At 43.3% G+C, this 18,375-nt stretch overlaps 1 protein-coding gene across 1 annotated transcript; it reads right to left on the bottom strand.

Annotated features, from left to right (window-relative positions):
- Nucleotides 1-767: 767 nt before the first annotated feature.
- On the bottom strand, nt 768-12,438 carry LOC135178024 (cytochrome P450 2U1). Its single transcript, XM_064148456.1, has 5 exons — nt 11,996-12,438; nt 7,846-8,478; nt 6,090-6,251; nt 4,549-4,716; nt 768-3,678 (listed from the first exon to the last, which is right to left on the bottom strand). The coding sequence occupies exons 1-5, from the start codon at nt 12,417-12,419 to the stop codon at nt 3,500-3,502; spliced, it is 1,566 nt and encodes a 521-aa protein (XP_064004526.1). The 5' UTR covers nt 12,420-12,438; the 3' UTR covers nt 768-3,499.
- Nucleotides 12,439-18,375: the final 5,937 nt, after the last annotated feature.

Genomic DNA, 18,375 nt, shown 5'->3' with positions numbered 1-18,375 from the left:
CCACACCATGCTCTCCCTAGGCACCCCCTTCCCTCTCCACCCCCTGCTTGGCAGGAGTTCAACAAAAGTACACTTTGACTCTATTCAGTTTTCTTTCCCACCTCATTCCTCAGATTGTTTATCTTCCCCTGGTGGTAACTCAGTTTCCCTCACATCTTCCTCATCTTTACCATTCCCTTTTCTTTTACTCTAAGCAATTCTCAGCCTGAAGAGGAGGCTCAGGGGAAAGCTTATTGCTCTTTACAGCTATCTGAAAGAAGGTTGTAGCCAGGTGGGGGTTAGTCTCTTCTCTCAGGCACCCAGTGACAGAACAAGAGGACAGTCTCAAACTGCTCCAGGGCAGATTTAAGCTGGATATTAGGAAACAGTTCTTCACAGAAAGAGTGACTGGCATTGGAACAGGCTGCCCAGGGAGGTGGTGGAATCACCATCCCTGGAGGTGTTTAAGAGCAGGGTGGATGAGGCACTTAGTGCCATGGTTTAAGTTAATTAAAAGGACTAGGTGATAGGTTGGACTCGATGATCTTAGAAGTCTTTCTCAACTTGGTTAATTTTGTGACTGTTTTTAAAACATACTCTTTCTGTCATTTGATCATAGCATGACTGGCATTGTATTTTCCTAATTTCAATTCATTCTCCCACCCCCTTCACTCTTCACACAAAATACTTTTTAACATCTCACCCAAAAGCTTTCTTTGTAAGATGGAAACCACCGAACACCACAAGCTGAGCCAACAAGTGGAACTCATTAAAATGACTACTTGAAGTTGTCAAACACTTGGGAATTACTTTATTCAAAATAAAATTACACTGGAGCAAATTCTGAAGTCCTTTATAGAAACACTTTCAGCATTCAGAACTGGCCACCCACTTACACAAACACACATTTTTCAATAAGGCATTTAAGATGCTTCCTCTTCTTAAGGGGAAGGATATATTTACAGATACAAACCAAATCTGCTACTATTTTACTTACAGTTTAACAAAGATGGTGACACACTAAACCCACAGACATTGAATTGCTTTTATGCTATTGTTTAGCTACTTTTATGGCATCCTGTGAAAATTTCAGTGCATCTGGCAGGCAGGAAAGGCAGATCTGTAGTGGCCATTTCAACAGCCTCTTGCATTCTGGCAGACATTGACACGTTTGCACCATGACATCAGTACCTTCAGCCTGTCATGCCATGCAACACTTGATTGTAGATATCACCAAAAACTGCATCCCAGTGCACTATTTGTAGGAGGGTAACTTCAAAAGACAGTTTTTGAAAGGTGACATTTTTAAACTAAACCCAACAGGCAAAACTAGCACAATTATGTACATATTAGGGTATTATGTTAATTGTGTCTTCTTTGGAACCTGTAAAACACCAAACTAAAGTGCTTTTCAAATGTGTCCTCCTTGATTAAAAGGCCAGGTATTTCATACACACAATCAGGTGCACACCAACATCATTATGGTGCTTTAAAAGGTATTTCAACACAAAGATAAATATTATCAGCATTTAATTATAGCTTTCCAATTAAGCATATTCCATGGTAAGGATTTCCAGGCAAAAATCCCAACTGTACACAATCTGTTTACTCATTGGAAAATACGAAGTTAAAGAATGAAGTGCTTACTGCTCCAATACTGTCAGCTTTTAGTGCATGTTTACTAGCATTGGTACCAAACTCAACTGTTTATTGTGCTATGGGGTCTTCAAAACTTTCATACAGAGAAAAAGATTACCATAAGCATGGGCTGACCTATAAGAGCAAACATTAGCAAACATAAGAATTTCTCACACAGTGACATAACTGACCAACCAAATACCTAATTTGGAAATTAAGTCACTGTTATCACAAACAGGTAACAGAAAACCTTCATTTAAATCCAAAATAACTACCTTGCTATCTTTGCTAGGCACTACCTGGCTCTGAAAATTTCCAGTCAAAAAGTGACATAAGAAGTTGAAGCTGAAGAGTTGACTCTTCTTTTACAATTCAGGTTCAATTTCTTCAGTGGAATACCCAATTCCACTTTACAGTCAATTTCACATTCCAGTCAGGTAACTTGACATTAGGAGGACTGGGAGTATTCTTTAGATCTCCAATGAGGGGGAAACCCACAATTCCTTACAAGAGTTCATATGTATTTATTTCCTGTGATGTGAAATTCTGCTAGATCAAAAGGTGTATACAGAGATTTAAGGATGATTAAGAACAATTATTTAAAGGTTAACTCTTACATACCTGCCAAAATATTGCTTCTGATGTTTGAGATATCTTTCAACTAAAAGGTAAGACCAATTGCCCCCTTTCCAAAACACCTAACAGTAGGTTCCCTTGGCAATTGGTTTGATATTGGTGAACAGTGCTAAAACTGTGGTACTAATACTGTAGGAACTACAGATCTTTTCACTCCATATGGAAGATAAAGAAGAGAAAGCCTTTACCCTCAAACCTCAAGTCTGTCAGATTCCTGATGTTCCATACCTAAATGTGTAAAATACATCTGTAACGCCATACTGATGCTGTATTGGAGGTAAAGCTCCACTTCTCAAAGCCAGACATGTTGTTGCAGTGCTGTCCACAAGGACTGTCAGTGAAAAACCTGAGTGTAAGCCCCAACTCTGTGGTTACACACACAGATATTTCCCAAGTCTGGTTTCAACCAGACTATAGCTATCGATGTGGGGAAACCAGTGAATGCAAAGTGGCAACACAGATGTTGTCTGGAATATCTGCTTGGCACCAGAGAACAGACTTCTGTTTCCTGTCACATAAATATGCTCTCATTTATATTCTGAGATAAAACAGCTGCATGCAGACACTACCACACTCCTTTCATGTTCAGAACATGGTATAGTCAAAGATTCATTTGGTTTCCAAACCGGAGTTTTCACAGTCAGAATTACTTGCTTGTAAGTGAGCCCCAATGGTTAAGAACATTTAGATCCAGGAATCCAGACTGATTTGATTCAATATGCATCTATCAGTCACTTGCAAGAAAGAATCCTCTGAGGTTAAAAGAAGTGGCATTTAGTCATTTCCAAAAAAGCATTTGTCATCATTTAAGCTCAATTATTATGTTTCTTCATACAGAAAATGCTAATCCTTTTACTATCAGATGATGTCCTTCACTGTCTGTTAAATCAAATGCTTGCATTCTGCTTATATTGAAATAACAATTACTATTTCTTAAGGCATTTACAGATATTTTGGACCATTCTCTCAGTATTACCACTTGAAAAACTGCCAGTAAGAGCTTAAAGACAAAGGAGTTAAGTCCAGCATGTTTTAACAGCAAACTGGAAACTGTAGTGTCAGTTTGTTTGTGGAATGCAATAGCTGACAAAAAAAGGAGATCTTCTCTTTGAAGAAGTCTAAATGGATCACTTTCACTGACTTTGAAAGCCTGTGCAGTTGGTGTTTTCCTGGAAAGTAACAAGCTGGAAAGAGAGCTGCATTTTTAAAGTGCAGAATATCTTTGCTTATCTTTTCGGATCTTTCATCATCTCTTCAGAGCTATTATATTGAATGGGCATGGAGCTAAAGTCAGACCAAACCTTCCCTCCATAGATGGCTTTGCAGCATTTTCAGGGTACAAAAAGGTAAAACTTTGCATTAAACTCACAAAAATCAAGAACAGCTCCATTTTTGCCAACTGCTCTCCCATGCACACACGTTTACCTAGAGAACAGTTAGAAGAGACACGTTACTGGGTTTGTACTGCTGACCCCTTTGTTAACACACATGCAGTTCTTGTGCTAGCACAAAGGCTCAACAGCTACCGTGAAGCTATCAACTCTGAAGCTTTGGTCTCCCATATTTGAGTCTGAGCCTTGCTCAGCTGTACTGCTTCATACTAATAGTGTTCACAATAATTGCAAAAGTATTATCAAAGGGCAACTCATCCTTTCTCATTTCTTCCTGGCAACTGGAGACTTTAGGAACCTCACATTTTCTGCAAGCCACCAGCTGCAATGATAAGAAATCCTGCAGTTGGTTCTACGTGCAACTGCCACATCTCACACCTCCAAGGCCCTACATCCAGACTACTACCAGCTCCCACCTGCTGACTGCATGTAGGTATCTTACTGTGGCAAGTGCAAACTCCACCCCTCTCCAGGGCTGAGTCTGACAGACCTTGAGCCAGACTTGCTCTGGTGCCCTTTTATCTGAGACTTGCACTTCCATTTAATTAAGACACTGACCACAGCTCAAACTTGCAGTGGTATAAATGCAGTTCTGCTACAGAGTGAGGCTTGCTGGCTTGTTTGCTTGTAGGCCTGCCTGTTTGCCTGCTGGTTTTGCTTGCTTCTCATCCTCTCCACACACAAGCAGATTGTCAGCCTGGAAAATCTCCCTTGGTGACTACATATCCTGTGGCTGGGTGTCCACAGGAGATTTTTCCTTCTTTCCAGTGATAATTTCCACATTTCAGGAGGTCTCTCCAAACAGTTTAAATTGTTTTCCACAGTTTTTTCACAACTAACATTTGAACTTGTAATTTTATTGTGTTACTAATCAATTCACAGGTTTTGCCTTGATGACACTTACCCATTCCAAAAGGAATGAATGTCTCTTTCTTAATTAGCTGGCCATTTTCATCCAGAAATCTTGATGGCAGAAATTCATCTGGTTTCTCCCAAATGTTAGGATCTCTGTGCACTGACCACAAGTTGGGCACAATTACACTGCCCTTGGGAATAGTATATCCCTGCAGCACTTTAAACAAAAGCACAGAGACAGAGGATCTGAGAAGTTGCTAAAAGTAAACATGAGAGACATACTATTAAGAAGACAACTAGAAGATCATAGAACCATAAAATCGACCAGGTTGGAAGAGACCTCCAAGATCAGCCAGTCCAACCTAGCACCCAGCCTTAGCCAACCAACTAGACCATGGCACTAAGTGCCTCATCCAGTCTCCTCTGGAACACCTCCAGGGACAGCAACTCCACCACCTCCCTGGGCAGCTCATTCCAATGCCAATCACTCTCTCTGGCAACAACTTCCTCCTAACATCCAGCCTATACTTCCCCCAGCACAACTTGAGACTGTGTCCCCTCATTCTGTTGCTGGCTGTCTGGGAGAAGAGACTAACCCCACCTGGCTACAATGTCCCTTCAGGTAGTTGTAGACAGCAATGAGCTCACCCTTGAGCCTCCTACAGGCTGCACACTCCCAGCTCCCTCAGCCTCTCCTCATAGGGCTGTGCTCCAGGCCCCTCACCAGCTTCATCGCCCTTCTCTGGACAAGTTCTAGTATCTCAACATCTCTCTTTAATTGAAGAGCTCAGAACTGGACACACTCTGCAGGCCTGCTCAAGTCAGAATTACACAGGCCACTGCAGCTGGAAAGACACCAAGTTACACCAACAGCTCCCTGTGGAGAAAAGGCAGCAGCAACTGTTAAAAATGAACTTTGCTGCGTCTAAGTGCCGTGACCCAAGTTCCCTCTTGCTCCTGGGCTGTCACAGAGCCACACAAAAGTGAAGGTGGAAGCAAGAAAGCAAGACAAGTTTTGAACTGTTATCACAAAAGGGTTTTGAAGTGAATTCTCATTTCAGCTTGTTGCACTTCACTATCTTTCAATCCCAAATCATTTTAAAAAGCAGATCAATTCAGTATGACTTCAAAGTATTGCTGCTCCCTATCCACTTTAGCCAGTGTTCACCTATGCTTGTGAAAACAGAGACAAATAAGATGACTTGGGAAAGGATATTCATTATCATCTTCTGCAGAGGCAGATCTCAATGGTATAAGCATTTTAAGCTTCAGCAAACCAATTGCTCCAAACTGACATCTTCAGATCTGTGTCAGAGGGCCAAAACTAACTCTGACATTTCAGGTACAAAGGTGAAGTCTTAGCTGCTGACTACCACTAGGCACATCAGTCAACATAAGCTGATCCCAGAAAAGAAACTGCTCTAAATTAGAGTCAGACATCAGCATCTCCAGCCCACCTACTCTATAAATGGTAGTTTACATACTTGAGTTTCGTGTCTAATAGATAAGGGCTTTAAAAATCTCACTAGATATCCCATCAGATCTTCATCCCCAAATGAAATGTTCTAACAAGTCTCTGCAAATGCTTACCTGCAGTTTCTGAGGCCATCCGAGGGATAGAAAGGGGAACGACCACTGTCATCCTTTGCACTTCCATAATGGTTGCCTCCGTGAAGGGCATTTGAGCCTTGTAGGCAAGAGAGGGAACTCTGTCACGTCCTAGAACCTCTTCAATTTCTGCATGGACCTTCTCTGTTTAAAGGGAGTGAGAAAGAGAGAAAAATATGCATAGCCTATGAGAAGACATCATCTTACTTTCATTTGCCAGTGCCTCACTGTTTACCTAGATTTGTCAAAAATGACTACATATAACCACGCCAACATAAGCCTTAGGAACACACTCAGTTAAGAACAAAACAACCAAGTGCAATCTTGACAACTATCAAGAACAAAGCTACTGAGGTGACAGCTATTGCTAGCACTTCTGTACTGGAAAAGTGCAGGAAGAGTTCTGTTCCAGTTCCAAATGTAGTAATAATTTCAGTGTAAAGGTTTAACTACAGAGTCATTTGAATGGTGAAAACAAGCTTCTGGCATGTGTTAAGAAATGAACAAAAGGAGACTATAGGCACTGTGTGTCCCATCTGGCCTCTGCCCCTGGGGAGATCCATTTCTCAGAGCTGGGAAAGGCGGTGAAGTGTTCAGAAAGCTTGTCATGAAGTTGCTTTAGATACTTCAAGCTGGAGCAGGAATTCTGGTGCCGTGTGATGGTTTGGGTGTTCCCCGCCCCCCACACTTTAGAAATCACCCAGACTAGACTCAGCTGGCTCTGGAAATATGAATGAAGCTTACATTTACAGCTGGCACAATATACAAGCAGATATTTACAGTATATACAGTTATAGACAGAAATATACAAGGTAAAAGGTAATACAGAAACACAACTCCCCTCCCAGAAACCTGAGTCCCCAGGAGGAGCTCTCTACCAGCCCTTCACCTTCCCCCTGCCCCTCTCAACCTTACCCCAGTCCTAAGGAAGAACAGAGGTTCGGCCAAGAGGTTAAGAGGCAAAGTGGGTTAGCCCAAAATGGAGGGTGAGGTTAGAGATGCGAGAGAGAAAAATGGTGTCAAGTGTGTGTTATCAAATGTTTTTGTTTCTTGTTCCCATACTTCTCAGCAAGCCTATGAGTGAAGTAGACATCACCACTGTTTTGATTGCACAGCCTATAATCTAGTCCTTCTCACCAAAACATTCTAGCTAGCTTCAAACTAGCACAAATGTTATCTCAAATGCTGAAGCTGTTTAATTTGCTGCTTCCTACTTTCTATTCACAGAAGCTTAAACTCAGCTATTGCCCAGTTTCCCCAAAAGGCAGCAGCAGATGTTGCTTCCTCAACACAGAACTTCTGCAGAGGAAAACCAGAAACTAAGGAGCTTATCTCCCCTTACATTCATGTGAGGCACAAAGCATCAAAATATTTGTTTGCCCCTTTAATGTCACTAGGTGGGGCTTGGGCTCTTCTCCCAGGCAACCAGCAACAGAACAAGGGGACATAGCCTCAAGTTGTGCTGGGGGAGGTATAGGCTGGATGTTAGGAGGAAGTTCTTGCCAGAGAGAGTGATTGGCATTGGAATGGGCTGCGCAGGGAGGTGGTGGAGTCACCATCCCTGGAGGTGTTCAAGAAAAGCCTGGATGAGGCACTTAGTGCCATGGTCTAGTTGACTGGCTAGGGCTGGGTGCTAGGATGGACTGGCTGATCTTGGAGGTCTCTTCCAACCTGGTTGATTCTACGAGTCTAGGATTCTAAGTCTGGAATAAAACACCTGCAATAAAAACAGTATTACCTTGTACTTCTGGGTAGAGAGACATGTAGAGCAGACACCACAGTAATGTGTTGGAAGTAGTGTCTGTGCCTGCGATGAAGAGGTCACCAATGATAAAAAACAGGTAGTCTTCATTAAAGCTGCTCTCCTTGTTGTTCTTTTCTTCTTCTGCATGGATGAAGTACATATCAATGAAGTCCCTGGGATGTGCTGCATCCAGTGTATCCCTGTGCTGCGCAATAATTTTCTTTAGGAAAGCTGTAATTTCTAATTCTGTTTTCCTAAGCTCCCAGAAAGGTCCAAAGGGAAGGTAGTACAGCCAGGGGCAGATATTAACCAGGATCATGTAGCTGTTCACGCTCAGCTCCAGTGCACGGGCCATGTTCTTCAGCAATGTCTTGAACTCATCATCTTCATAGTTAAACCGCTTGCCGAAGGCCATGGAGCAGATGACATTGGACACTGCGTTGCGAATGATTGGAAAGGGATTAAATGAATCCTTTCCATGCTTCAGCATTTCCTCCTTTATAAACTTGAGCTCCTCAATGATTTTAGGCTCTAAGCTGTGTCTTCCTACTCCAAAATGACGCAGTGTTGAAAGAGAGAATTTCCTCTGTTGCTTCCAGATAGGGCCATAAGGTGCAAAAATAACACCTGGAAGAGAAGGCGAGTCTGAAATCAAAATGCTGTGTTTTCAAGAAGAAACAGTTAGATGGGCCTACAACTCAAGAGCCAGAAGAGAAGGAAACAATACATGGCAAATCTATTCCAAGCACTGAGCTAAGAGCCACATGAAGAATGAAGTTCAGTAAGAGTGTGGCCAGTAGGATGAGGGAGGTTATTCTTCCCCTGTACTCAGCACTGGTCAGGCCACACCTTGAGTGCTGTGTCCAGTTCTGGGCCCCTCAATTCAGGAGAGATGTTGAGGTGCTGGAATGTGTCCAGAGAAGGGCAACAAGGCTGGTGAGGGGCCTGGAACACAAACCCTCTGAGGAGAAGCTGAGGGAGCTGGGGTCATTTAGCCTGGAGAAGAGGAGGCTCGGGGGGACCTCATTGCTGTCTACAACTACCTGAAGGGAGGCTGTAGCCAGGTGGGGGTTGGCCTCTTCTCCCAGACAACCAGCAACAGAACAAGGGGACACAGTCTCAAGTTGTGCCAGGGGAAGTCTAGGCTGGATGTTAGGAGGAAGTTGTTGGCAGAGAGAGTGACTGGCATTGAAATGGGCTGCCCAGGGAGGTGGTGGAGTCACCATCCCTGGAGGTGTTCAAGAAAAGCCTGGATGAGGCACTTAGTGCCATGGTCTAGTTGACTGGCTAGGGCTGGGTGCTAGGTTGGACTGGCTGATCTTGGAGGTCTCTTCCAACCTGGTTGATTCTATGATCCTATGATCTTTGGGAAGTCCTGTCCTTTCTATTCCCTATCAGTGAAATGATTCTAACAGATACATAGTCATAGTTCTCTAAGTCTTTGCAATACAGTAACAGATGCAGAAAGCATAATGCAGATGCACTATAGTAACAGTTCTGTAGGAACTCTTATTCTGGGACACATTAGCTACAGCCTTTTCTCCTCAAAGTCCAGTGACACAAATTCCTTCACCAAGACAGAACAGAGTATATTAGAACACAAACACAAGTTTGCACAAGCTTTTCAATACTGCTTGTGCATGTACCTATTTCTGCTACAAGCAAGGTTTTTCTTTAGCTTACACTCAAAATACAAGATATACCTGCTGCAAACAAACTGGTACTGTGAAGACTGATTCAGAGCCACTTGGCAAAAACCTACCTGATTTGCATCTCAACAGTTTTGATGCCTCCAGGCACGTGTTCTGCACGACAGTGTCACAGTGAAACAGCACTGAAATTAAATCCTTTTGCTTCAACTCTAAAGACTGCTTGCTTACAAACAGAAACATCTTTGTATTTGAATTAACAGATCACACACCAAAGATACCACAGCACAACAAAATACACAGCCTGCTATTTCTAAGGTCTAATGCTTTCACAGTTAACCTGAGCAAGTTTATAGTCATTGAAACACAGGCCAGTTCTGCTTTTATTTCTAGTAAAATGACACTGCATGTTGTTGTTTTTTTTTTTTTTCCTGGAAATAAAAAGATATTTCATAAAAGTAACAGCAATTCTTCTTCCAAATGCAAAGTTTAGCATTAAATTTAACAGGAAGAGAAATGGCCACAAGAAATTAGCAATAGAAAGATAGACCATGTTTATCTGCATTTACATTACAATTTACTGTTCATAGCTCCTAATGCAAAAAGAAAAATAAACAAATAATAAGTCTGTAGCTAGAAACAGGAATCTCTAGATGTGAAAATGAGCTAACTGTACTCAGAAGGGTCTGCAATCCCAAGTGTAACAAGGCTGGGAATCTTTCTAGGCAGGTTTTCTGATCACATTATTTACTCATGGCAGTAACAAGCCAAAGAATACAACCACATGACCTAGTTCCAGAAGCCCTGAACAAAATAAGCAAAACATTATAATGAGTCAGAACAACTTGAGAATCAGCTGAACTTTATTTTCTCTGCATGAAGACATTCCTTAGCAAATCCATTCAAATGTCTGCTTCCCGACACTTTAAAAGCAGAACTTACTCAGATTCCCTTTCTCAAGTAATGTTCTCTGGAAGCACTGGTGTCCTCAACAGGGCAGGTGAAAGAACAGACTTGTTTAGAGCTGACTTTGGCCAAGCTAACGTAAGCAACACAGCAGTTTGGTAAGCTTTATGGACAACTAGGCAGCCCTCATGTAATAGTCCTGGTGCCTGAAGGCAGCTACGGTCATCTTCCAGACAAAAACCCTTAATGAGAAGCAATGTCATGTCCGTGTTGCAAAGAAACACAAAATTCACTGCACTCAAGGAAAAAGAAATTCACTACAAGCCTGAACACGTTTTACAGCACCACTAATACTGATCGAGTTCAATTACTCTTTCCCCTTTCTCCTCCAGTCCTTGCTAAATGTAAAAAGTATTTATGTGCTGTAACAAGGAACATGTGCCAGTCAGATCTGTCTCAGACCAGTACCATTAAATCAGCATCGATAATATCTTCTATTGTTTTAATCCCCCAAACCAATTACAGCAATGGTACCTGACTGCTTTTTAACACACACAGTCTGGGTCCCTTACTTTCTTCCTATGTTTACTGGAGTAATTCTGGTACAGTAAATAAATGAAGATAAAAAGTTTCAGGCACTTAACCAATAGATTTCTCTGGTCTCAAGAAAATAAAAAGAGATAAACAAGTTTCACAGTAGAGTCGGCACATTGCAAGCCTCCTGGGCTACTGCTCCTAAACTGAAAAAAGCAGAGATATCCACACAGAAACTTGCAATGGACCTAAAAGCTAAACAGGAAGAAGTTCTGACTGACATGCTGCCATCATGTGTTTAACCTCCCCGTGACCTTTTTCGGTGGAAGCTACCGAACTCTGCTTTGCCCTACTAAAAGGAGAGTGAAAACATGCTGTGCTAGTTTGAAGCAGGGTGGAATGTTTTGGTTTAGCACCAGACGTGGCAGTTAGATAACGGTTGGAGCTCTGTAACTACAATTTTGGCAAGCTAACACACCTGCAAACATCTCAGCCACAGTAACTGTCCTGCAGGCAGCAGAGGCTGGCCAGCTATGGGCCATCACAGAAGACTGCTCACAGCCATCGGTACCTTGAGAAGAGCCGGCGGCAGTACACGATTATACCATGCGGGCTGACAGAGCATTCCACATCTCTTGTCCTAGTATAACTGTAACTAGAAAGCCCCTCGGTTTCTTAAGTCCCTGCACAAACTCCATTCCTTTTCCTGTTAAAAAGAAAGGGGAGGGAAGGGGGATCTGGCATTTCGGTGATCATGAGGTCATCTGTCATGTGCATCATAGGGATGCTACATGTGCCCCTAAGGGTAGGACGAGTACCTGCCTGTATGCGTTCTGTTATCAGCAGCTCAAAGGAGGAGCACGATGAGCAAAAAGCAAGCAGACGGTTTAAGCCTGCAGTTCGCCACAGTTATTGATACAACTCAGCACAGCAGCCGCAAACCCGAACAGCTCATGCTGGATGCTTTTGCTCGCCCCGGCGGCTCATGAAGCCAAGCGGGACCCACCGGGAAGGCGGTTCCCATCCGCCCGGCAGCCGCCCCCGGGGACCCTTACCCTTTTTGTGCGTGATCATGACGACCATGGGGACAGAGGGCCGGTCGCTGAACACCTCTGCCTTCTGCACCAGCGCCTCCCGCACCGCCCCGAAGGTGTTGAGGATGATGACGGGCCGGCTGCCCACGAAGAGCCGGAAGACGCTGCCGTACATCTTGGTGAGGCCAGTGAGGAAGACGTGCGGGGAGAAGGCGGGGGAGCCCCGGGCGCCATCCTGTACCTCCACCGCCCACCTCCTTAGCAGCGGCGGCGGCAGCAGGGCGAAGGCGAAGTTACCCAACAGCGGCCAGGGCGCCGGGCCCGGCGGCAGCCCCGGCAGCGCCCGCGGCCGCCGCAGCAGCCAGTAGCAGCCCAGCCAGCACAAGGCCAGTAGCAGCAGCTCGGTGGCCGTGGGGGCCCTGAGCAGCCAGGCCCATGCAGCCATCTCCGCCGCCCCCTCCCGGGCAGCCCGCCGTCACGCCGCCGCTCTCCTCCTCTCCACGCCCCGGGCTCGCCCCCCGCCCAGCGCGCAGCGGTTTAAAATGGCGGGGGCGGGCGGAGGTGAGGCCTGCCCGGCGGCCCCGCCGCGGCGTGGACGGGTAGCGGTCCGCCCCGAGGCCGGGCTCCGGGGCAGGCGGGAGGTAGCGGGCAAGCAAGGCAGGACGGGGCTCGGCGGAATTCCCACCCGCTGCCGCTAGGGCCGCGGCAGGGCCGGGGGCACAGCACCCACCTGGCCCCGTTTGGGAGCAGAGTGCGAGAGGGGAGGCGGGGGGAAGCTGGTCAAAGGCAAGGGCAGGCAGGAGGTGTCTCTGCTGCGCCGGGGCTGGTGTTGTGCAGGGGGCGGGGGGTGGTTTTGTTGCTGGGGGGTGGTTTTTTCTGTTGTGTTGGTTTTTAGCTGATGGGGGTGCTGGGGTGGGTTTGCTTGCTTGGGTTGCGTGAGGAGTTTTTATTTGCCGTTGTGCAATGCTGTTCAGGGGCAGGTGGAGTGTTAAAGGGAGGGGGGTTCGAAAAGGCTATAGAGAGGGGAAACTCATTACTTCCCCTCTAAGGTCCCTTAGTGAAATGTATAGGTTTGGGAGGGGGGGTAAGAAGGAAAGAGATGATCCTTCTGCCCTTTCCCAAACACAAAACTTGGTACTCCTAGCTAAGGTACCAGAACTTTGTCTTCGATTAGTAACCTGGAAGAGCAGCCCCGCGCTAGGTAAGGGAACTGCGTGGTACATGCAGGATAGCACAGAGGCTTCAGTTTCCCTTCTTCCCAGCTGGAAAAAATCAGTGACTAGTGTTCAGAGTGAATTCCTCCTCCCTCTGAAATGCATCTTAATGCACCGTCTCCAGCTGCTCAACCATCTCACATTCAATAACCTAGAAATGCATCGAATCCACTGGTGAAAAATGCTACTCCACAGTCTTCCAAACCACTTGCTGCAGCAGAGTGACTGAGTACTCACTCTTGGCACTCCTTTACAAAGAAAGAGAAGCACTGTCCACGTTAGCACAAACTACAGAACCTCCAAGTACGCCCCAAAAATTAGGCAGGCAAAGAACAAGTGGCGCTTGCCCTTTGAAAAAGAGATGTTTGTGTGGGTTTGCTCCAACTATTTATTAAAACCAATATTCTGTAAAGGTAGTGACAAATGCCTCTTAAGAAAGTGCCTGGGATATATTAAAAAGGTTTTATTGCAATTGTACAGAAGTTACAGACATTTTAGAGCTACATAAAGCTTCAAATGATCAAGATCAGTTTTCTTCCACTCAGTTAAGGCAACTGGATGCAATAGCTCTCTAATATAAATAGCAATCTGTTAAATCCATGGCTAGAAAAATACTGAAGTAGAAAAACCCAAGATCACAGATTTAAATGGGTAGAACACAATGCAGCTTTTGTTTTGCTTGCACTTGGCAGAAACCTGGTGGTAAAACACAATGTACACCAACATTAGAAAAAAAAAAAAACACCACAGAAAAAAAAATCTAAAAAGGTTTTATTTGAACCAAAGAGGTTTCAAATCTGAGTCTCCAAGAAAGTTTAAGTTCTGCATTCTCAAAAGAAAAAGCTAAGCTGTTCAGCACAGCTGAAACATTACTGTTCCACAAAGAAGATAAACAAGCCCAGTAATCTAGCCTCACTTGCTTCTCAGTCTACTTGAGAAGTAGCACTAGATAAAGACATTCTTTTACTGCATCCTTATGTAGTTGAAAGATTGACTTCAGGAGCACACAGCCAAGTCCAGGTTGCTAAGGGATTAAATTTCACACCAATTTCATGCAAAATGAAACTACTTTTATAGCTTTAATGTACTGATCAAAAGTAAACTTTACTCTGACATTAAATGGATACTTCTGCTTGAAAATACAGTTAGGTTTTCCAGTTAAACTTAGAATCAAATAATTTTATGCTATAAAAATAAGCTACGAGCAAAACATAACCATGTACTTCACTAATATTCTGGATATCCAAAATAACTACATTATACAGATTTGATACCACAGTGCTTTCCTTGGAAATCATAGAATCAGCCAGGTTAGAAGAGACCTCCAAGATCATCCAGTCCAACCTAGCACCCAGCCCTATCCAGTCACCTAGACCATGGCACCAAGTGCCTCATCCAGGCTTTTCTTGGACACCTCCAGGAATAGCAGCTCCACCACCTCGTTGCTGGTTGTCTGGGAGAAGAGACCAACCCCCACCTGGCTACATCCTCCCTTCAGGTAGTTGTAGACACCAATGAGGTACCCCCTGAGCCTCCTCCAGGTTAAACACCCTCAGCCTCTCCTCATAGGGTTTGTGTTCCGGGCCTTTCACCAGCCTTGTTGCCCTTCTCTAGACACATTCCAGCACCTCAACATCTCTCTTGAATTGAGTGGCCCAGAACTGAACACAGGACTCAAGGTGTGGCCTGACCAAACCCCTATTTAATTCTGCACATAAGGAAAATCCATTCCTCTATCTCTTTTGCTCAAAACTAAGTAAAGCATTTGGTGACAGCTAGAGAAATCTCCATGTTACAAACAAACACAAACCCTCCCAGAGTGAAGATGTCATTAAAACAAGTCTCTTAAAAAAAAAAAAAAGAAACAACAAAACGACTAGGTCAAATTAACTCATTTTTGCTTTAAAGATAGCTAAGTTACAGAATTAAGGCCCAAGCAGAAACATTAAGAGGTTTAATTAATAGTGAACTCTCAGAAGCAATGCTATATTCCTGTCTCCAACTTTATCCCAGCCTTTGAATCCCAGAAACACAATGATATAAAATAACTGGCCAGCAGTTAAGCTAGCACCCATTCCCTTCAAGTATGGGCTCTGGTTTTACATGGTGCATTTAAGCCTGCAGGCAACCTCCCTGGGTTTTATTTCCACAGGCACTTGTTTTTTTACCTGAAAACATTTACATTATCAAAAGAATATTAAAACTATTTGGATGTTCTGAGTTGGGTTAGTGCAGTGACAATCAATCATGCTTCTGTAGCTTGCAGCACATGATAATGCTAACAACTTGCTCTCAGTCAAGTGCATGTCGCATGCTTGCAAGGGTTTTGGTTTTTTGCAGGGCACTTACACATGTAGCCATTTATCTCTGTTTCTACTTCTGTAAATACTACACTTGGGTTTAGCCAATTAAAAGACAACCTGTTTTCTCTGAAGCATCTAGGAATTAGAAAACAGGAAAGTCATATTTCAATGTGGCTTAGAATTCTTAAGTATGGCTGTTCTATTTTTGGCTTTTCCAAGTGTTCTCCTATTAAAGTCAGTGCTGAAACCAGCAGCAAGACAGACTGTTGTTACTAGACTACTCATCTTCACTCAACCAAAACCCAGCCAGCCCTGCTTTTAGTTCTAGATGATGGGTTTATGCTAGACCTAGAATACTCTTTGCACAGACATGGAAGTAAAGTAGATCTTAGAGGAGCCATTTATTAAGTACTAGGAACAAGTGATAGATGGCAACTTATCCCAGAATATGAAAGATAGCAGCTTTTTGGCCAAAACCTCTGGGTGCAACTACTTTAGAGGAGGGTAAGTGTGCCAAATGGTTTCCAGACCATACCCTTGTACATGCCCTCTGCTCACTCACCTGTGCACCTCGATACAGCACCTGCTCTGCACATTCACTTGTCCACATCAATTGAAAGCATCATATTTATTGTGAAGTTGACTAGAGCAGGATTTGTAGGCAGATGATTTTACAACTGGGGCCTTTAACAAGAACTAAAGATGCTGCCCAAAGATGCTTCTTAAAAAGATGTGGAATTGTACTGTCCTTCATTGTATGCTATACAAAAATCAAAACTAAAGTGCAAAGCAACAGGAGGGGCAAGAAGTTTTTTCTGTCTCAAAAGGAGCTTTCTTGTGAAGCTTTAAAACAATGTTAGAAAATTACTTTGCTGTTTCACAATCAAAACAATTCTAGTTTAAGGCTCTTTCCTGCATTTTCATTTAGACATTTTGTTTTACACTTGCTCTACTTTGAACTGCCTTGAGAAGTCTGTCAAGTTTCACTTCTGTTCTTTAGTTATGGGCACATGGTCACCAGCTTCAGAGGTTTCAGCAAAAGGTGGAGCTCCACTGCATAGCCAATGTGGTCTTAATGCACTTCACATTCTCCCTTTGCCTCCAAAGCTTTAACAATGGTAATTAAAAAAAAAAAAAAAGCTTAGATCATGCCTTAAATTCTACCCAGGACAATTTTAGATCGAGTTTCAGAAGATTAAATATCCTAGGCATGTATGAAAACTTAAATGTTGGATATGTAGGCGAGGCCATACATGTTCCTAACATTTTTCTGCATTAAAAATACTTACTGTGATATTTTTACTGGTTTAATTGTGTCCCTTTTCTGTTTCATGTATGTAAAAGTCACCTGGAAGAGGCTTAAACTGTAAAGAAATTTTGCTTTCTTGAAAAGGTGTCACAACAGCTTTCCTTAATGTTCATGGGCAAGAAGAAAATAACCATCTTAATAGTTTTAAAGAAATCATTAGCACCATAAATGGACACAGGGGTTTGATTTTCAAAGGTGTGTGGGGACCTGCAAATAACCCAAAGTACTGCACTTCGTAGCACACAAGCCAACCATAAAAAGTTTCAACTTATGCTGAGTAAACCACCTCAAATTCTTTTTCTTAAACCAAATTCATGGTCATCAGTGCAAGTAATTATGATAGCACCTCTGGAGATAAAAAAGCTACAAGATGCTCACATTATTGCTTTCTTAAAAATACAGCTAGTGCAATATACAGGATTTTGGTTGGTTTTTTTCCACATAGTGAACAGATTGCAGTGTCTCACCAATGACAACTCTGTCTCAGGGCATGCAGCAGACCACATCACTCAGCCATCATCTGCTTCAACAAAACAGCTGATGTGCTGAAGAGCATCATCCTGAAAGCTTTGCAGCATAAAACCCAACTCTTGCTGGTTCTGAGGAGTTTATGTACAAGTGAGGCTCGGTTTGCAAACATATAGAACCTATAGCACAGGAAGTCTCCAAGTGCCATCATTCATTACTGCAGTATTATTCTGCAGTGGAACTGGACCCTAGGCCTACGAAAGAGGGCATATATTAGATCCTTATTGTGCAAGCATTACAGCATTCCCCTACTACCACCTAGGGTTCCTCAGCAGCCAACAGCTTTTTCGGCCTACTTTTCTCCAGGTTGGACATTTAGCTCCAATTATTGTAGAGCTACAGATTCAACCAAGTCAGAAATCCCACAAGAAAGGCTGTCAACTGATGAGGATGAAGCCACATTGCAGTTAAAAGTGACATCCTGCACTGGTTTTACTGAAGTCTTTGGAGTTTTTCTTCAAGACACAGGGAAGGCACGAGGACCAGAGCCACCAAAACCATTATTTCCTCTTTCACTTTAAGATTCCTTGGTGTGACCTTATGATACTGTGACCCTGACCCCACAAAACTGCTAGAATTTATCTTGTTCACATCTCATACATGCTCTCCTCAACCAGGAAAAACAGCACAAATGAATTAAATATTTAAAGACTGAGAAATGCCTCCTGAGATAATAAGCCCCAGAATGTAACATTTTGTCCTTGAAAATAATTTCAAATTTCAAATTATGCAAAGATGTATTTGATGAGACCTTTTGGCTTCAGTGTTAAATTTTGGAGCCTTCTCAAACATAAATCCTACTCTTCTCTATTGAGACACTTAGAAAAGGCAGTTAAAAGAGGCAGATGAAAGCCTGGAACCAAAAGCAGCCTAAGTTAAACCTCAACTGTCATTCTGTGTGGCAATCAATTATGAAAAAATTGGAATGCAAAACCAGTTTTTACAGAAGCAACAAAGTTACTCAAAATGTAAGAGGGCTGGAGCTCAGCAATATTATGTGAAATGCAGATACAAACACTTCACTGGCAGAAGTAAAAGGAAGCAGAG

Source organism: Pogoniulus pusillus, chromosome 9 (assembly GCF_015220805.1).
Source record: "Pogoniulus pusillus isolate bPogPus1 chromosome 9, bPogPus1.pri, whole genome shotgun sequence".
Classification (NCBI taxonomy): domain Eukaryota; kingdom Metazoa; phylum Chordata; class Aves; order Piciformes; family Lybiidae; genus Pogoniulus; species Pogoniulus pusillus.
Note: the sequence above shows the minus strand (reverse complement) of the source record. Positions and strands in the feature narration are given on the sequence as shown.